Genomic DNA, 21,605 nt, shown 5'->3' with positions numbered 1-21,605 from the left:
CAAACTTGAGCACAGCTACCTGTGTTCAAGAACTTGCAAGTAATTAAAATGTCATCCCAACCAGTTTTTGGCCACAGTCTCACCATTGAAAAGGATGGGATTTAAGTTCATCCTGACTAACTTGTTCTGTTGAATTTCAGTGGGATTTAGTCCCAAACTACATATTACACGTGAATACGTCTAATAGATCCTTACAGCTGGTTCTAGAACATTAAAAATCCACTTGGAAGACAAATTTAAGCAGGGAAATGGTCTGCAGGGAGATGATTAAATGCTTTCTGCTTCTGAGAGCTTCTTTACATGAGTGATTTATTGCATGCTCGTGATTAGCCACTTACAGAAGTTTGTGGGTCCTTTAGACGACGTTGTCAACTTCCAGGATGCCTCGCATGCTTTTCCTCGTTTATCCCACTTTGAAAAGGCACAGGGAGAATCCAATATATTGGCAATGCCGCCTAGTGGCTATATAATAAAACATATAGAAAATGCACCTCCCCTATCTCCCACCTGCCTCCGCGGTGCCACCTTCTCAAGATTCATTCATGCCACGCCGCATCCTGCGTGGGGCAATGGCACGTGTGCCAACCCATCCTTTGTGCCATGCGGTGAGCTCCCTTCTCCTGGTGGTGGGGAGGACCCACACTGTCCCTCCCAATCCCTCCCCCCTGCGAAAGCATGTATCTGCCCTGTATGAAGGAGCCGATGTTAACCCCACAAAGAATCTGGAAGCAGAAGCCCTGGTAATGATGAGGGATTTTAGCCTGGTGTGAAGAAGATCTGTGTGTCTCCGCTGGCTTTGCACTTGAATGGTTTTGCCTCTAAAAGAGCTGATAGGCTACCATTACTTTTATTAGGATGGCCACTTAGTCATTGCCCAAAAAGAGGACATGCGTAACCGAAAAAGGGGACAAAAGAGGACATAGATTTGCTTAGAAAAGAGGTGAGTAAGGAGGTACATGAGAGAGGCGTACAAAATTATGCATGGTGTAGAGAAAATGGATAGGGAGACATTTTTCTCCCTCTTTCGTAATACTAGAACCCAGGGTCATTCCATGAAGCTGATTAGTGGGAAATTCAGGACAGATAAAAAGAAGTACTTCACGCAGCACACAGTCAAACTATGGAATTCACTATCACAGGATGCAGTGATGGCCACCAATTCGGATGGCTTTAAAAGGGGATTGGACAAATTCCTGGAGGAGAAGTCTGTCAGTGGCTACTAGTCCTGATGGCTATATGCTACCTCTAGGATCAGAGGCAGTACGCCTGTGTACACCAGTTGCTGGGGAACATGGGTGGGAGGGTGCTGTTGTACTCATGCCCTGCTTGTGAGTTGCAGTTGATAGCTGGTTGGCCACTGTGTGAACTGAATGCTGGACTAGATGGACCCTTGGTCTGATCCAGCATGGCTCGTATGTTCTTATAACTTTTGCATATGTTAATTTATATATATAGGTGTCAGTTTAGAAATAATTACTGTAATTTAAATAGAAATAGAATATATCTGATCATAGTGGGGAAGTGGCCTCTGTGCCTGCGCATTCAGCCGTTGCCCAGGTACTAACTGTAGATGGGCAACTTCAGGGCCCCGCTGCCCCCCCCCCTTCTTATGGTTCTGTATCTTTACACCAAACTTGGACCAGCCAGCCCTTCAAATAAAGACTGTCTTCAGTCTTCTTTATTTACCTCTGCAAAGTAGGACACATGGCCACCCTAAATGTATATGGGATGCATAGTTTAGGCTTAAGCCGTGACTAGCTATATCTACATTGGCACCATTAGCTTTAGTGAAATAGTTTTACAAGTTCTCTCAGCATTACAACACGCATCTATATAAATGGATGGGGCCTTGAGGCAAGGGATAGGTTTACTATGTTGTTGCACTTACACACACACATCCTCAATGCACTGTGTCATGAAATACAACAAATGCTCACATGCCACTTCGGTCGCTAGAATGTATGGAACCAACACAGCGCATGTCAACTCCGTTTATCGGCTGTGCTGATCCACTCTGGCACTTTGCTTTTAGTGCCACGGAGGTCGATCAGAGGACAGCTGAAATGCCTGGAGCAGGAGCCAGGATCCGTTAATCCACAGCCAATCCATAACTATGCAGTTCGAAAATCAGAGCTTCTGCACGACCTGCTTTGCAGGACCCAAAGTGTGGCTTTAGAAGAAATGTTGGCTGGGATGCAACAGGGCTTGGCGAGACATACAGTCCACAAACAAAGCTAGCCCAACGCTGGAGCATTGCTTTCCCTTCCCAAGTCATCCCATTTTTCAGGAAGATACTTTTATAGCCCACACACAAAATGCTGCCAGATGCAGGAAGGGAAGCTGTGCGCCACTGAAACATAGGAAGCTGCCATAGACTGAGTCATTCCATTGGTCCATGTATCTTAGGAGCGTCTACAGCGGGGTGCAGAACTTCTTTCAGCCTGAAATTCCATTTCAGAGCAGCCCTCAGGGACCGCATTCCAGTGGTGGCTGTGGCCAAAGGCCAAAGGGGTGGGGTCAAAGAACCCAGCATTTTTTAGCTTAACGTTCTTAATACTAGGAACTGAGCCCTAGGAGAGGCATTTCAACCTTTTAGAATGGGGAACAAAACTGCAAAAAAGTCAGGAAACCTCCACATGATTGGGGGAAAGGAATGTGGCCATCTGGGGAACCCTGGAAGGCTGGATTTGGGCCCCCGGCCTGAGGTTCTGCTTGGTCTACACTAGCCTTCCACAACTAGATGTCCTTCAGATGTGTTGGACTGCAAGTCCCATCATTCTCAGTCATAATTGCACCATACTGGCCAAGCCTGATGGGAGTTGTAGTCCACTCCATTTGGAGGATGCCAGTTTGGGAAAAACTGGTTGACACTGGCTGGCAGTGGCTCTTCAGGATTTTAGACAGATGTCTTTTCTAGTCCTATTTGGAGATGCCAGGGAGTGAAACGGGCATTTGCAGGTGCTCTGCCACTAGACCATGGCCCTTTCCCAATATTCCATGCTGCTACCCTCTGCCAAGCTGCCAGTTAGGGATGTACGAAAGGGACTTACCTTGTCCCGCAGCTTGCTTCGCGGTGGGGGGGAGGCACTTCACTTCTCCCCCCGAAGTTCAGGCGAGGGGGCGGAGGTGCCCCGCCTCGCCCAGCCGAAATTCAGGCTGGGGAGAAGCGCCCGTCTCCCCGGCCGCGAAAGAAAAAGTGGGGAAAAAAAACCGTGATAGGCTACGCAACGATTAACGTAACCTATCACGGCTAGATTTCCAAAGTCAGCCGTGATAGGCTACGTTAATCGTCACGTAGCCTATCACGGGTGACTTTGGGAAAAAAAAAAGCGCGTACGCAAATGGCGGTGGCACACGGGCGCCGCCATTTGTGTTCCTTATTTTGGCACGTCTAGTCTACGTAAAGATTTACGTAGACTACGGCGAAAATAAGGGAACGCTATTTGCGTTGCCCTTATTTTTGCCGTAGTCTACGTAAATCTTTACGTAGACTAGACGTGCCAAAATAAGGAACACAAATGGTGGCGCCCATGGGCCGCCACCATTTGCGTATGCGTTTTTTTTCCCCCAAAGTCACCCGTGATAGGCTACGTGACGATTTACGTAGCCTATCACGGCTGACTTTGGAAATCTAGCCGTGATAGGCTACGTAAATCGTCACGTAGCCTATCACGTGTGTGTGTGTGTGTGTTTACTTTTTTATTTTGTAATGGTGGCGGTGGCAGCCGGTCGGGAGACCGGCCGCCGCCCCCGCCCCCGACGAACCGCTGCCGAACCGCCACCGGGACCCGCCACCGAGAGGGACATTCGGCCACGGTAAGTCCCATCCTGGGGGGGGGGCGGCGGAGAATTTCCCCAACACGTTCGGGGGGGCGAATGCCTCGGCGCTCAGCCTCCCGAAGATTCGTGGAGAAATTCTCTGCCATCCCTACAGTGGCAGTATCATTCTGCCCTCATACATACAATTATACATACAATATCATACTGCCCTTATACAAATCTATGGTACCTATCCACTTAGAATATTGTGCACAGTTCCACTCACCACACCTTAAAAATTATATTGGAGAGTTGAAGAAAGTGCAGAAAAGGGCAACTACCATGATCAAGGGTCTGGAGCTCCCCTGTGAGGAAAGGTTACAGCAGCTGTTTGGATTTAGTGGAAATATTATAACAGGCTTCCACTTCTGTTGAAAGAAGAAGTGGGGAGAGCAATCCTATGCCCACCAGACAGTGTCTGGGTGGGTGGGGGCAGGCATAGGATAGTTTGGTTTCCTGGCTCCGGGCTTGGAGACAGGAAACTGTGCTCTTGCTCCCTCCCCATCCCCGTCATAGCCAGTACAGAGAGAACTGTGCTGGCTACCTCTCTGTTTGGAAAACCGAGTGCGGAGATGGGGAAAAGGCAGCTTTCCCCGGGGCGGGGCAGATATTGGGGCAGCTGTGTTACATCATACCCTATGGCTGTCCCAGCCTTCCCTCCCCCTCTGAGACACCACTGCTGCTCTGAGTTTGGAGGCTGCTGACTATCTGGATAGGGTTGCACATTAAGGGTTTAATCTTGAATACTGTGTTTTTTGCCTGATTTGGAATGTATTTTTACACTGTAGAAATAAGTTCTACAGCCATACTTTTGGTTGAATTGTGTAGAATGTAATTCTAAATTGTGTCAGTTATGTACCATTCAACCAGTATAATTGATTGTAGAGCTTCTAAGCAACCCTCTTGACTCCCTGCAAATAAACCCTTTGGGATCCATGCAAGGGGAAGAGCAATCAGTACTTAGTCATCAGGGGAAAATATACCTCAGCTGAAGACCAAGATGGTATTTTAATTCCATGGTCCTTCTCTTGGGAGTTTCTATCATGAAAGCATTGTAAATGTTTGGTTGTAGCGACAAATGATTTCCAGCCCATGGATTGGATCAGATCAAGGGTTTTTTGACCAGTCTCCTATTTCTAACAGTGGCCAGACAGGTGCTTCTGGGAAGTGCACAGCAGAGCATGAAAGAAACTGCTTTATATCATTGTTTGTGCTGCCAAAATGCTTTGTGACTTTTTACAAGGAACCTGTGGACACCATAGTTTTGTGAGGGCATAACAAAGGGGTGCAGAATCCCAGGTCTCAGGGCCACATCTGGCCCCCTGGGGATCCCACCCATATGGCCCCACCACTGTTCCCCAGACCATTGATGGTTTAGTGTTTTCCTGGCGTTATTGCAGTTTTTCCCCATTCTAAGAAGTTGAAATGCCTTTCCTAAGGCTCTCTTCCTGGCAGCAAGAGCTTGAAGCTAAAATATACTGGAATTTTAAAAAATATTTTGGTCCCAGCCCTTTTATCTGATCACCCCCCCCCCCCAGTGGACCCCTGAGAGCTTACACTGTAAAGTATTTTCTTGCAGAGATTCCCATCTCCATAACATAGCTTCAGTTTCCAGAGGTCTTGGGGAGGGAAACCCTGACAGTTAAAACTGAATTAATTTTGTAGCATAGTGCTTGAATTATGTGTGGGGAAGTAGAGGGGCATTTAATGAAATTCTCTTGACTCCCCTAAAGCATGTCCCACCCCTGGTAGCTTTCTAAAAACAGTTGCTAACAATGAGCCATCACAAAATATAGGGGGACTGGCCTCCCTCTTAGGGTGGCTATGTGCCCTACTTTACAGCGGACAGTCATCTGTTTGATGGGCTGTCAGAGGACAGTCCTTTATTTATTCATTCATTTATTTATTACATTTCTATACCGCCCAATAGCCGAAGCTCTGTGGATGGTTCACAACAATTAAAACCATAAAATACAGTATAAAATACATTATAAAAAATAAAAGTATACAACTACAATATAAAATGAAGTAGAAACCAGAATAGAACATAGCAGCAATGCAGAGATTTAAAGTACAATAACAGATTTAAAACAGAAGTAAAATACTGAAATGCCTGGGAAAACAAAAAGGGTCTTCATTTGGCGCTGGAAAGGTAAACTTAGCAATCATGATATTTGGAAACCATTCAGCAACAGTTTTATTTGTATTCTAATGTCAGAGAAGATATGGATATGGTCCATATTTGGCCTAAATACATACAGATTTTTTTTTATAAAGAAAACCTTTAAAAAGAATAAACCCAGATCACCTACTCAACTGACTTAGCTATGTTTACCTATATCTGCTATTTTTTTTTAAACTATATTGTATATTAGCAAATTTAGCTGCTGTTTATACTCTGGGTTCTGCCTATATATTACATATGAAACATTTTCCTAGCAAGAGTATATTTAAAACTATAGAGCCACCTTCTGGTGCCAAGTGGCTACCACACAATTGTATTTATTGTTTATTTACAATATTTCTAGACCACCTTTCAAATATACACAAGGCAGTTTATACAAATAAAATAAAATAAAAGTATAAAATAAAACCTATTTAAATAGCATAAGACAATAATTTAAAAGTACATGAAAGCAACATTAAAAAATCTCCAACTAATGCCTCTGATGAAGTGGACTTTAGCTCATGAAAACTTATGCCATAATAAATTTGTTAGACTTTAAAGCACCATGAGACTCTTTGTTATTTTTGCTACAATATACTAACACGCCTGCCTCTCTGGAAACTGGTAGAAAGAATCATTATGATATTTTCCATAGCATGGGGCTTGGGGAAAGTCACTGTTGTCTGATGAGACAAGCTAAGAGACATATAGAGATCTGGAAACAATTTGGCAATAATTTTGTTTGTATTCTGATGTCAGAATTTTTCAGGCATACTGTCATTATATTGCTAAGCCTTTGGGTGACCCCTCCCCCCACTATATACTGAATCCAGATAAAGCAGAGTTGATGGGTAAAACATGCATAGCCCTGGTTTACATTTTACTTTCTGTGGCTCAACAACTGCCATCCCAAGGTTCATTTCATGCTGCTCGTGTATTTTCTTCCCACATAGAGTTAAATCCATGAGGAGGGTCTACTTGTGAGGAGAAAGACCCAGTTGTAGCCTATGAAGAAGCAGCAGCAGACCCAACTCCAGCTGGTGAATCAGGGACAGCAAGTATATAAGCTCTCAGTCTTTCCCCACACCTTTGCTGGAATAACACCTCTCATTGAGCTCCAAACATCCTTGAGAATACAGAAGTTGGCCATCTAGTAAAAATACTGCGATAAAGATAGGGAAAAATATACTCTTGAGAGTAACTATGAAAATAATATGCATCGCCATGCCTTCTAAGACAGGAAGCTTTTATGTTTGCATGACAGATGTACACTGTTAATTCCCTATTGATGACACAACTCAGGTTGAGTACATGTAACTCACAATATGTTTGGTTTCACAATGTCAGTTGGCTTCAGAGGGTAAATTGCCCTGGGTAAGTGTACTTAGGAGTACGGCGTTCCTAGCCTTAACTCAAGGCTAAACGCTGTACATTGGAATATGGGTCACCGCCAGTGAACTCCTGTTGTAAAAGCCATGCAATCAAAGAGCTAAGAACACTTCAGGCCTGCTGCAGATTTTCTAGTTCACCGCAGGATGTGTGCATTCTACTAGATTCTTGCATAGAGGTGTATTTAATTGGAGGTGGAGGTGGCTTGAAAGATGGTGGTCTGTTTATACTAAAATGAAAAAGGAAATAAAACACACATAATAAAATAGCGGAAAAGGTAGACAAAAGTAAGAAGCGAGTAATCGTTCTGCAGACATCATTCTTCACATAGAGAGGTCCACCATGCCAGTGACTTATCTCACAGGAAGGACCATGTACAGCACCCTGAGCAACTTGGTGGAAGGGCAGGAATAAAAGTCAATACTGTTACTGCATCTCCATTAATAATTGGTATCATGTACTTTTTCATATATTATTCATGATTTATACCAATTATTCTCCATTAATACAAAATGCTTTTTCCATTAAGCATGCATTCGAATGATCACTTATTTATTTATTTATTACATTTATATCTCACTTTTTTCCTCCTTAAGGAACCCAAGGTGGTGTACATAATCCTCCTCCTCCACTCCATTTTATCCTCACAACAACAACCCTGTGAGGCTGAGAGTCTGTGACTGGCCCAAAGTCACCCAGTGAGCTTCCATGGCCAAGTGGGGACTAGAACCTGGATCTCCCAGCTCCCATTCCAACACTCTAGCCACTACACCACATTGGTTGATGAGGACAACCAGCGGCCACTTTCTTGCCAGCAGTTATGTACACGTGACTCCACTGACTTCGATAAGTCTACAGTGTGCAGTAAATGTGCACCACTGCTGCCAATTACTTTAGCTTGTTACTTGGTTAAGGGCACAATCCTATGTATGTTTAGACAGAAAGAAGTCCTGCAACTCCTCGCATTCCCCGCCAGCCACGTTTCTGTCTAAACGTGCATAGGATTGCACCCTAACTGTATTATAGTTATGGATATAGAATTCTGTTTTAAAATACATGTTTCTGTCCAGTTTTCATGGTTTTGTATATATTACAGAACGTAGTTTTTTCCACAGATTTTGGTCTTTCATTGTTATTGGGGGGGGGGAATTGGGGGGTTTTTTTTTGCAAGGACTTTGGCAACAGAAAGATAAGAGCCTGGAATGTGAAGACTGGCAATTTGGGAAGATTAGAAAGCTTTTGTGTGCATAATGTGGGGGATACCATCCTGAGCTCTGGTGAACTCATCCAATTTTTCTCCATGTTTGTGAGAGGACACTGGCCCCAGTACAAAAACATGTATATATATATTCTCTCCCTCCCTCTCCACACACATTGATTGATTGACAGGCCACCTATTAGGGTTATGCCTTCCACAGTGGCTCACAACACATTAAAACACAAAATTCATAGCATATTACAAACCATAAAATTACAATGTAAAACATAGGGGCACAAGCCTATAGGTTGCACCCTCGTGAGATGGAAACTTCTGAACTTGGTGGGAGGAGTGATGGAGGGGATTTTCACCTCTCTGTGCTTCTGTTGTTTCGTTGTTCCTCTAGACAGGCCTCTGAGCCCATCTAAAGGGGGCGTGCTGGTGGGGGCATAGGATTTTTTGTAATCTGGACTCTCTCCTCCCTGTCCACCAGAATGCCCCCTTACAGAACAATCCAAGGCTGCTTTTGCAACTTTGGAAAGTACCCAGAGGGGGTTTTTCTGCAGCAGGGAAAGGGATTGGACACTGGAGTCCCCCTTCTGAGTTTGTAGAAGCGCCTATGGACTCTGACAAGTCCTGGGACTCTGAGAGCTCCCTGGGATGCTCTCCGGAGACCATAGGATTGCTCTCTGACACATCTAAAGATCTAATAGCAGCAGCAGCTAGCCTTATCAGCAGAATAAAACAGTCTGAGGATCACTCAAAAGTGGAATGGAATTAAGTAGTCTTTCAGATTATGTTAAAAACCAATGTATTGAACTATTTGGTACTGAGCTACATAAAATAATCAGTGGAGGCTGGTGGCTCTGGTTTTGGTGTGGCTGTGAATCTACTCTGGGCTTCAGTCAGAACCCACCAGAACTCTAAAGCAGCAATCCATGGTGCCTAACCTTATCCCCATAATAAATTCAGCGCTCCTTTAGAGTTCTGGCTTGTTCTGACTGAAACTCAAGAGTCAGGGCCAGCCCAAGACATTTTGCTGCCTGAAGCAAAGTGCAAGATGGTGCCCCCTCCCATTCCATGTACGAAAGCCGACTGGACGGGCAGATGAATTTCTGTTCAACACTAACAATGGGACAATGTTCTCCACTGAACTTGAAGGCGGCAGGCTAACTTAGGGGGCACCGAGTAGGCTGCATGGCACACAGTTCTCTCCTTGAACACCTTGCTGCCTTCTAGCATCTGCCGCCTGAAGGGACTGCCTCACCCTGCCTAATGGTAGGACTGGCCCTGCTTAGAGTGGATGCACAACCCCACCAGAATTAGAGCCACCAGCCTCCACTGAAAGTAATGTAAAATTGATGACACTGACCCCAAACCTGCTACAGTCATGAACAATCACTGGGGTGCCCCAATGTGAATGGGCTTTCCTATGCACTGCAAGAGACAGATCCAGCCAATTCAATGAGACTTGGGTGCATCTTCCTTGCTAGATCGGAATGACTGTGCATTCTCAAGTTTCTGCCTGTATTTTCAATTAACCTGACAGTCTACTTTATATGAAATGTGAAAACATCATTATATTTGACAAGAGTTGGAACTGCTTAAATGATACCTCATATTTAAGTATGTATGTGTACATACAATACTCTAGATGTCAACAGGATGCCAGCAGGGAAAGTAATTTTGTTGTCATATGCCATGTTCAATAGGATGCGGGTTTCGGAGGATGTCTGAGAAAATTAGCCTGGGGTTTATCCAGCATGACTCATTTTGTCTTCCAGTTTTTCATTGGAATGTGATCCCCTGCACTACACAAATTGCTACAAATACACTTAAGCCCCACTCAGGGCCAGCCCTACCATTAGGCAAAATGAGGCGATAGCCTCAGGCAACAGGTGTTTGAGGGCAACAGGGGCAATCTCCCGGCAGTTCCTACTGGACTCCCTAACTGTTCCCCTTCACTGGAAGACAGAACTGTGTATGCTACACATCCTGTCGTGGGCCCCCTAAACAAACCTCCTGCCTCAGATGTGGTGGAGGGCACTATCCCATCACCAGTGTTGGATCAAGATTCAACTGCCAGCCCAGCCAGCTTATGTATATACATGGAATGTTGCAAAGCAACATCTTGTATGGATGTTGCAAAGCAAGAGCCAGGACGTAGCACCAGAAATACCAGGTGAATCCCTCTATAGAAGCCAGCATCACAAGTTGGGCAATAGTACTATTTCAAATGCAATTGCACAGATCCAGTAGCATACAGTCAGGGCCAGAAATATTGGAACAAGGTCAGGATAACTGTTTTGGCAGTTGGCCTCTGTACACCACCACATTGAAGTTGAAAGGAAACACACCCAGACGGGAGCGAAGTCAGGACTTTCAGCTGTAATTCAAGGGGTTTGACAGAAGTGGGGCACTAACCATTCAGGAAGTACAGCCAGTGGCATACACACATATCCATCGTTGGTGGCTCATAAGTAATGGAACAAACCAACATAATTTCAAACTTAAGGATCACCTTTAATACCTGGATGAAAATCCTTTGCAGTCAATGACTGCCTGAAGTCTGGAACCCATGGACATGACCCAATGCTGAGTTTCCTCCCTCGAGATGCTTTGCCAGGCCTTTACTGCAGCTGCCTTCAGCTGCTGCTTGTTTGTGGGTCTTTCTGACTTCAGTCTTGTCTTCAGTAAGTGAAAAGCATGCTCTATTGGGTTGAGATCAGGTGACTGACTTGGCCATTGAAGAACATCCCACTTCTTTGCCTTGAGAAACTCTTGGGTAGCTTTTGCTGTATGTTTTGGGTCATTATCCATCTGCAATATGAAGCGGCGTCCTATCAGTTTGGCAGCATTCCGCTGAATCTGAGAAGAAAGTATAGCCCTATACACTTCAGAATTCATCTTGCTGCTTTTATCAGCAGTCAGGTCATCAATAAACACCAATGACCCGGTTCCATTGGCAGCCATACATGCCCATGCCTTAACACTGCTTCCACCATGTTTGACAAATGATGTGGTATGCTTTGGATCATGAGCTGTTCCTTTCCTTCTCCATACTTTTCTCTTCCCATCATTCTGATGGGAATGATAAGCACAAGTTAATCTTGGTTTCATCAGTCCAAAGAATCTTATTCCAGAACTGGGCAGGCTTTTTTAGGTGTTTGCTGGCAAAGGCGAATCTGGCCTGTCTGTTCTTGAGCGTTACCAGTGGTTTGCACCTTGTTGTGAAGCCTCTGTATTTACTTTCATAAAGCCATCTCTTGACTGTAGGTGTTGACAATGACATGCCTACCTCCACAAGAGCATTCTTGACCTGGCTAGATGTTGTGAAAGGGTTCCTCTTCACCATGAGCAGAATTCTGCCGTCATCCACTTTAGTTGTCTTCCATGGTCCTCCAGGCCTTTTGCTGTTGCTGAGCTTGCCAGTTAATTCCTTCTTTTTCAGGATGTTCCAAACTGTTGTGTTGGCCACTCCCAATGTTTTTGCTATCTCTCTGATGGATTTATTTTGTTTCCTCAGCCTAACGATGGCCTCCTTCACTTGCATGGACACCTCTTTGGACCTCATGTTGGGAGTTCCAGTGAACATCTACCAAAAGCAAATGTAACACCCCCAGGCCTTTTATCTGCTTGATTGGTCATGGGGCACCCAGGAAACAGGCCACACCTGGCCATGCAGCTGCTTGTCAGCCATTCCTTCCATTACTTATGAGCCACCAACGATGGGTGTGTGTGTATGCCACTGGCTGTACTTCCTGAATGGTTCGTGCCCCACTTTTGTCAAACCCCTTGAATTACAGCTGAAAGTCCTGACTTCACTCCTGTCTGGGTGTGTTTCCTTTCAACTTCAATGTGGTGGTGTACAGACGCCAACTGCCAAAACAGTTATCCTTGTTCCAATATTTCTGGCCCTGACTGTATCTAGTAGCAACTCCCATACATAACATCCTAAAGTCAGCCTAATGTGGTACAATTCTAGGCAGTAGCGCTTCAGACTGGTGCAAATGAGAAGTCATATTTTCAATGCTCCCCCAAGCACTGTGCTAGGGATGTTCAAGACATTATTCCAGCAGAGACTGGTGGCTCCGATGTCAGTGGGGCAGTGAATCCACTCCAGGTTTCAGTTGGAACCAGTCAGAACTCTAAAGGTGCTATCCAAGGTCCTTCACACCTTGGATAGCTCCTTTAGAGTTCTGACTGGTTCTGACTGAAACCTGGAGCGGAATCGCTGCACCATTGACATTGGAGCCACCAACCTCCACTGGTTGGAAACAAATCCCATTGCTTTCAGTGGGTCTTACTTCACAGTAAGACCCACTTAAGTATACTTAGGGCAGTATCCAGTGCTGCCACTGTGCTAGTGGGAACAGTTACTAGCACTGTGAGAAGCTAGCACTGGCTAATGCAACCAGAAACTAGCCGAAACTACTGCTCTGCTGGCTTGTCCCATTTGGAAGTGGTGCTTTCGGCTTGTTTCCCAGGTTGCACTGTAGCCGTGTTCAGGCATTCACCTGAGTGTGTCAGGGCTTAAAGTGGGTAGAGAGTTGGGGTGGAGCATGCTATGTCTTTAGGCATGCTGGCGCCACCCGCTCAGTTCAGACCTTGCTGTGTTGAATTAGCAAGGTCTGAAAGGGAGTTCTACTCGTGTTGGTTTGAATGAGAGTAGAACTCCCTTTCAGACTTTGCTGATTCAACATGGTAAGGTTGGACTGATGGGGTGGGGCCAGTGCACCTGGAGATGTATGGGTGGGGCCAACATGCACGGTCCTGACCCTCCACCCACTTTAAGCCCTCAAGGGTTCAGGCGAACACCTAAACAGGACTTATGAAGCACTCGCTTCCCATTGTTCTAGTTTCCTTATGTAGCGGCCGCCATTTGCATCTCTGCCTTTTGCCGTGATAGGCTATGTACTTACGTAGCCTATCACGGACTAATGCAAGGTCGCAAATGGTGGCCGCTACGACAGCCGCCATTTGCAGTCTCAGCAGCCTGGCAACGGCTGGAAGTCTGGCTGCGGCTGGCCCTGGCCAGCGGCTCTGCGGCTTTGCCGTGGAGTGGACCTGGCTGGGGAGGATTCTGGGGGGAGGGATGGATCACCTCCCCCCCGCAGTGGACCCATGCAGTGGACTGGTAAGTGGGATTTGTACATCCCTACCCACCAGCATAACATGACTGGCACAGTTGGACTGCCAGCATTGGATACCGCTGTTAGTGTTAGAATGTAAAATGCTCTGCGGGGCATGTACTTACATTTCCTTTTGATATTGACACCATTTTCTGACTCCCAAAATGATTAAGAATGTGCAGAAGAGAAGCAGGGTTGCTACAATCCCAGGCCAAGGGAAGGGCTTATGTTTTGGATTAGTTGCTGTACCTGAGGAAAACACAGAGATTTCCAGTTATCATAATTCATAAAACAATACACCAACTTCAAACTGTTCTCCTTTCCACATTTCTGGACCAAGGGGAGATTCAGACAATACTTTTTGTCTACATGTGAACTCTCCATGGTAGTCATACACAAGGAGAAACAAACTGACCCTGTTCAGATGCACATTGGGGCAGGGTGGTTAGCCTAACCACGGTGCAGGGTGGTTAGCACTAACCACTGCAAGAGCGCCTGCCACAGGTGCAACTAACCATCGCCCACAGCCTGGTTAGCCAAACCACTCTCTAACCACCCTCCCTCCTGCAGTCCTCCAACTGCTCCATCACGCATCCCAGCAGCCTCAGCGGCTCACACAGCTATTACAGGAGTGGTGCTGCTGACGGCTGTTGGTGGCCATTTTCTTCTTTCTTTCTGATTCCATTACAGAAACAAGCAAAAAATAAATAAAAATGGTGGAAAATTGTGCCAAAATCACCATATCGCTAAAATGCGCATTTATGCATATGTGCATTTGTGCAAAATCACCGTATATCGCCAACATGCGCATTATCCCCGTATATTGCTGAAATGTGCATTTGTTCATACGACACGCTAAGCCACCATGATTAGCTCAAAAATCCTAACCATCATGGCTTAGTGTGATGTCTGAACAGGCTTATTGTGGGAAGGAGCTGATCAGAGTAGACAGCAGTTCTTGTTCACAGTAGCTGGAAAAAGAGTAGCTATGCTTATGGAAATAGGTACCTACCAACCAGATCTGTGTCTGGTTGATTCACACAGTATATTTCTCAAAATGGATCTATGCCTGAGGAAAGATCGGGGCTGTTTGTACAGTTATTGTGTGACCTAGTCCTAGGTTGCACATCAATCCAAATGTCAATCCATGTAGCATTTGAAAGTTCAGGCCCTCTTGGAGGACTGCAGAGATTGCAATTGGACAGAGATGTATAGAGCCTGATAGGCAAAACCAGCATCTTATAGTGCACTAAGCAGGCAATGGAAAGCAAACCTGACCCAGCAACTAACCCCATTCAGGATATGGGCAGCCACATCCTGCATAGCTTCAGCCTTTGAGGTCCGATTGCACGTAGAGCACATATCTAAGTCAGCAGAAGCAACTGAGAGTAGCTCTTCAAGCTCTTCTTTCCCTGTTGTTTTACCTGATGCCTCCTCTTTTGCTTAGCTGTGCTGTGTTGCTCACCTGTGCCTTTGGTGCTATCCTCTTTCATTTCCCTGTATTTCCTAATTTCTGCCCACACAGGAATTCTCAGATTGGTCCCAGAGGAATATATAATGCAATGGAAAGGGTGAACAAAGGCAAACATATGGTGCAATCCTATGCATGTTTAGACAGAAAAAAAAGCCTAAAACTCCCAGCATGCCCCAGCCAGCATGGCTGCCTGGAGCATGCTGGGACTTGTAGGACTTTTTTCTGTCTAAATATGCATAGGACTGCACCCTTAAATAGTTTCCCATGACTACCCAGTGGTTATAAAATATATCGTGGAATAAACAGAGACATATGCAAAATAGTGATGATTACCGGCTTGTAAAACAAAAGAGGCAAAGATATGAAGATTTTTCTCTGGAGCACATATCACGGAGCACATATCATGGCATAGAGGTCACTTGAGGATGTTTAATTTAAGTCAAAATAATGTTTCTGATACTGAAGAAAATTATGTTTTATCTACTACTGAAGAAAAAAGTACCTCCCCCACCCCAATATACAAAATATTATATCATTAGAACAATGGGCCAGTAGAATCACTTGTCCCCTTATCCAGAAAGGACAATTTGTGCACAGATCTCTCTCTCTCTCTGTCTCTGTCTCTGTCTCTCTCTCTCTCTCTCACACACACACACATGAGTACTGCAGATAGAAAAACCCGTAAGCAGCATCCACCATTCCTGCATCAGGCACGTAGTACTAAATACGTTAGCATGAGGGTGTTCAAATTATTCATGGTGTGGAGAAAGTGGGTAGGGAGATATTTTTCTCCCTCTCTCATAATACTAGAACCTGGGAAGCTGATTGGTGGGAGATTCAGGACAGATAAAAGGAAGTACTTCTTCACACAGCACACAGTTAAACTATGGAATTCACTCCCAGTGATGCAGGATGCAGTGATGGCCACCACTTCGGATGGCTTTAAAGAGGGGTTAGACAAATTCCTGGAGGAAAAGGCTATCAACGGCTACTAGTCCTGATGGCTATGTGTTACCTCCAGTATCAGAGGCAGTATGCCTATGTACACCAGTTGCTGGGGAACATGGGCGGGAGGGTGCTGTTGCCCTCATGTCCTGCTTGTGGGTTTCCTGTGGGCTGCTGGTTGGCCACTATGTGAACAGAATGCTGGACTAGATGGAGCCTTGGTCTGATCCAGCATGGCTCTTCATATGTTCTTAAATGAACGTAAGAAGAGCTATGCTCTTCCCCACATGCATCCAATGTGTGAGGAGCAGGCAGGAGGACAGCTTGTTGGCCCAGCCCCGATATTGTGCACTCCACTGGCACCACCCTCTGATGTCCAGTGTGACATTTGAAAGGGTAGTCCATGCAGCTACAGTTGTATGCCTGTAATCTCAGATTGTGCATAGAGTCAAGAGCCCAGCATGAACAGCTATACACACATAGCCACCAATTTCAAAGACTGAGCTGACATTGAATGTAGGGTCACAGGACCCATCATATTGGGGGTGGGGTCACCATACAGGCTGCTCCCCACCCCTCCACACACTGGGTATATGCATAGAGAGGGTCATTCGATTTGACAGTGTTGATCATGGGGGTTTTGCAGGGGGAACCTGATTAAATGCCCCCTCCCTCAACCTTACCTCCTGCCCTCACCAAAGAGATCAGTGTGGTCAAACCTAGCAGTGCCAGCCATATTTTCAGAAAGTGTATGGAAAGACTTCTAGATCAGGGCTAAAATGAAATGGTTACATGAAAGAGAAACAATGAGAAAGAGAAAGAGATTTGAAAGAGAAACAATGACTTACCAGGTCCAGTATTATTAAACCACCCCTTTCTAGTAGGTGAATTATCACGGCTAGTCACTGTGGTTAGTTCAGCCATTCTTTTGGTGGATAGGTTTCCTTAAAAACACACACACAATACATTATACGGACTTGATTTTAGTATTCTGATTTTTTCATAGCATCATGATATTTGTGACATTTGCACCATGTATATCCACTTTGAAAAGTGCTGAAGGTGGCTAACAATCAAAACAAAACAAAATTAAAATCGATCACACAAAAACAGCCACATTACACTGGATCATATTCTAGGTTCAAAAACATTTGATTTAAGGCACAGTCACTGGGGCACCCATAAAAATGGAAATTACAAGTTAAATAGTCTAGAAAAGCCCTGAGTGATCCTCCATTGGCTTTCCTTACCTGTTAGCTATTCAGAATAGCTTTGGCTTCCTATGGGTATTCTGTGCCCTGGCTTCATTTGCCAGAATCAATGGGAACTGAACATGGGGCCTTGTGTTAGCGAACCTCTTAGCTGTAGCCCCTATCATGAACAGACTGCTGCTAAGATTGGAAGAAAATGATTCCTTTCATTTTAGAGGAGAGAAAATTAATGTCATAAAGAACAGAAAAGAATAAAATAGTATAAGATTTTTTTTTAATAATCATCATCAACATATAGATAATAGTCCTTCCTACTTTATAAGTGAAAGATCATATTTATTTATTTTTTTAAAAAAGCAGGCATGACTTGATGGTGGTATAGTTCATGGTACATCTACCATTTTCCAAATGCTCATTCCATTTCCAAAATAATTCTAATTCAAGACGTGCTGAACCCTTACGATGTGGTGGTGTTGAACCTTCATAGAGGGGGGTGAGATGGACAGAGGTTTGGGGGGTTGCTGTAGTCGAATCCTTCAGTTCTGTGTAAAGACAAACAATTTGCCATTAGTTCACATGAGAGTACTGTTATAGAAAATGTTGTTTCATCTTCTTTGAACAGAACTGTAAAATCATAGACATAGGCTTTACTTAAACTTGACCGATAATACGAATAAAATTAACTCCACTCAGTCACGTGGTCAGCAAAAACATGAGAAGTACTTTAAAGATGCAGTATGGAAAAATATTTTTGGTAAAGACTGAGCTAGTTCACAACTGCATATTCATCAGCTGATGACTGCAACATCATAGGATTATTGCATATGTAAATGGACCATCATGGGTATAACACCATAGAGAAGACTTTCATATTACCTAGACCAACTCAAATGCAATAGCTTTCAATGGAGGCAGGGCACCCTTTCAGCTGTCAGCCATCAAATGTACATCATCAAATGTGCAGTAAACAAGTGCGGAGAAACCAAATGATGAACGTGCATGTGGCAACTGGGTTTCAGGATTGAGTCGCTTCTGCTAAACTCCTGGCTAGATCTACTGCTTTATAGTGGTACTGAAGTGCACTGATAACTGTTGGGGCACATTACATATTCGATATATGGCTTTTGTAGTGATATTTTCTGCTTTTTATTCCACCTTATCCAATATACCGCAACAAATGTCATTGTGTGTCCTACGAGGTATAAATGCGCAAGAGGGATATAGCGTTACCATGATGGGATTGTAATGATATAACACAAAGTGTAGATCTGGCTTCTGTCAGTAGAAGTCCCATTCTGATAGCTCACTACTGTGTAACAGGTGGATAACTTCGTGTGTCAGCTGGATCTGGAAAATGCTTTTAGGATGCTTTGCTGCTGAATTTTCCACAGTTCCACTCCCACTGTCCCTTTCCTTCTTGCCAGTTCATTCCTTCTGCACCTTCACAAACATTTCAAGTCACTTTGCAATGCAAGTTCATCCATTCCTGAAGACTTGCTTGCTAGGGAATGGCTCAGAGGTAGACTGCGTGCAGCTTTTGAACTTGCAACTCTTTAGGTCAGGGGTGCCCTGAATTCTCCCCACCAATTTCTCTGTTGCTTGTACTCTCCAGTCTCTCTCTCTCTCTCTCTCTCTCTCTCCCACACAGATCCTCATATATGTAGATCTCATACAGACCTTGCTAGCAGCAAGGAAAGCTTAATCTGAATCAGAATCACTGATGTGTGAGTGCATGTGTGTGTAAGTATATGTACATGCATGTACATGTCTGTGTGCTTGTGTGTATGTGTGTACAAATGCCTGACCCCTGAGCCAACATCACATGCGGCCCTTGGAGTCAAAAAGGTTGTGCTCCCCTGCTCTAGATGCAATCTTTGGTTTCTCCAGTCCAAAAGATCCTGTGTTGCAGGACTAGCAAAGACAATGCTGGACTCATTGTACCAATGGTGTGACTCAATATAGGGCAGATTGTGTCTTCATTGTAGGATCAGACCATACATCTGTAATGATGTAGTCATCACCCTGGGAATTTGAGTAGATACATGGAGTTTTAATGGGGTGTGTGTGTGTGTGTGTGTGTGAGAGAGAGAGAGAGAGAGAGAGAGATTAGTCTCATGTGGACTGGAAATGCTAGAATATATTCAGCTTTTCTGTTATGCTTACAAACAGAAGTTTGTATGTGAAATGAAAATATCCTATTTTATCCTAGTCCCCAAATTGAAATATCCTTTTTTTCTCAGAACAATTTATTTAAAAAATTAAATTCTGGGCAGTTGTTTTGCTGGAGTGCATAACCTTGATGGTGTTCACCCAGTTTCATCTCTAGATGTCGAAAGGGCAGATGAGTTCTCCAGCTACAGTGGTACAGCAAGGAGCTCTCTGCCTCAAAAAATATATAATGTAAACATTAAATAGTAAGGTTTGGAAAGTCATCCAACTGTTAATAACAAGGGGCAATTTGAATGTTGATCATTTACAGTGACAGCATAGGAACCAGCAAATGTGATGCTTGTGCAATCACACAGTCCAAACAACACCAATGGATTCATTTACATTTCCTCAGCATTAACCATTTTCAGAGCTTGGAAAATATGTTTCCCTCTATCAGGGTTTGAGGCTGACAGAGGCAAAGGGGGAAAAGATCAGGTTAACAGGCCTGTTTGGGGGCGGGGGAAGGTACCCCCAAGAGGAGTAGTTTCATTTCCCTGGCTAAGTTTCATTTTCATTTCCCCAGTTAAGTTTCATTTCTTCAGATATGAAGCAGTACTTTTCAGTTTTGAGGGAAGAGAGCATATAAAGAAAGCCAATAGGGGTCAGGGTCAGAGAGACCAGAACATGAAGAGAGAGCAGGAAGAAGCAGCCTAGAGGAGTCTAAGTACAAGTAGGGTAAAGGAACTTGCTTTTTGCAACTTTTATTTTCTTTTAAGGCCTTTTGTATCACTGAGCTCTATTGTGTAAATACCTTTAGTTATGATTTGCTTGCTTTACCAGTAAACTGTTGGGGTTAAACTTTGTGTCTAAAGTGTGAATCACCCCACATTTACAGCCTAAACCTCATGTTACTGGAAAGGGAAAGGTAAAAGAAGGAAGGTGGGATTCTTAAGGAGGCAAGAGATCCTTATGGAGTTGTCAGGGGATCCAGGTAATAAGGGAACCCTGACACCCTCACAATAGAAGTGCTTGCAACAACTCTGTAACCACTTTGTGTCTCCCCCACCCCCCAGTTTGGAAAGGCCCTAACAATATTCACTATCTGCAAATCTTCATGAAACTGTAGGAAGGCAACTATCAGTTGCTTAATTAAGTGCACAACTGTATGTGTGTTTAGACAGAAAAAAGTCCTACAACTCCCAGCATGCCCCAGCCACCATCCTGGCTAGGGCATGCTGGGAGTTGTAGGACTTTTTTCTGTCTAAACATGCACAGGATTGAGCCTTAAGGTGATAACAACAAACTGTCCGACTTTCTTCTTTGGTAGCTTAAGCAAAGGATTCATTTGTATTTTTCTACTTTCTGGTAAATCTAAGCAATAATTTTTCATTGACTTGGGGAATTGCAAGATCCCCCCCACACACACATACACACAGACTCCAAACAGTTTTTAAAGCATTTATAACTTACTCTGTAGTACTGTGGAGTAACTGGAGAGTTTAGCAATGGTGTTATCTTGCAGGTTTTTAGTAGAATGCCTGGATTCTGTGGAAGAAAATGTGTCTTTAAAGTCCTTGGTAAAAGTGTCACAGCAATGCTTTGCTGAGCAGATGTCCTCAGGAGAGGCAAAATTAATGTGCAGAGTTCATTTCAAACCTGCAACATCGTAAGGGGAACAAGGAAGAGCATTTGGATAAATTAACCAATTTAAATCCTAAGAGCAGAGTACTTCTGAGAAATGTCCCACTGTCTTTTTGCCTCCAGATCACTACCCTTAGTAGGGGTTGTACATAAGTAGCAAGGCAAGTACCATCCCCAATTTCTCTTACCTGCTCACAGCTGGGTTTGCTCTTCTTTAGCGTCTACTTTCTCATTCATTACCCTTCTTCCTTAGTCCTCTGCCTCTCTTCACCACTTCATCTGCCCCCTCTCCCACTTCTTCCTTCTTGTATTCTACGTGCCTCGGCTCCCAGCTTCTTTTTCCTTGGCCTTGTTTTTCTCAATACCTCCTAGCTGGTGGTGTAGTGGGACGAGGGTTTGCAGGGATACAGCACAGTGACTTTTTTTTATTAGCAGGGATGCTGTTGTTATCTGCCGCCTCCCCTCCATTCCCTGTTCC

At 44.4% G+C, this 21,605-nt stretch overlaps 1 protein-coding gene across 1 annotated transcript in view; it reads right to left on the bottom strand.

Annotated features, from left to right (window-relative positions):
* Positions 1-5,868: 5,868 nt before the first annotated feature.
* Positions 5,869-21,605, bottom strand: part of CD96 (CD96 molecule) — a 48,826-nt gene continuing 33,089 nt past the window's right edge. Inside the window, exons 10-14 of the mRNA XM_084843358.1 lie at positions 20,957-21,031; positions 17,797-17,877; positions 16,973-17,068; positions 13,831-13,954; positions 5,869-7,604 (exon numbers count right to left, since the gene is read on the bottom strand). Of these exons, the coding sequence (XP_084699484.1) occupies positions 7,487-7,604; positions 13,831-13,954; positions 16,973-17,068; positions 17,797-17,877; positions 20,957-21,031 (494 nt within the window). The 3' untranslated portion in view covers positions 5,869-7,486. The remainder of the gene's footprint in view (positions 7,605-13,830; positions 13,955-16,972; positions 17,069-17,796; positions 17,878-20,956; positions 21,032-21,605) is intronic.

The sequence above is a fragment of the Heloderma suspectum genome, chromosome 3, assembly GCF_057233095.1.
Source record: "Heloderma suspectum isolate Gila_16-S chromosome 3, 16-S_ref, whole genome shotgun sequence".
Taxonomy (NCBI): Eukaryota; Metazoa; Chordata; class Lepidosauria; order Squamata; family Helodermatidae; genus Heloderma; species Heloderma suspectum.
Note: the sequence above shows the minus strand (reverse complement) of the source record. Positions and strands in the feature narration are given on the sequence as shown.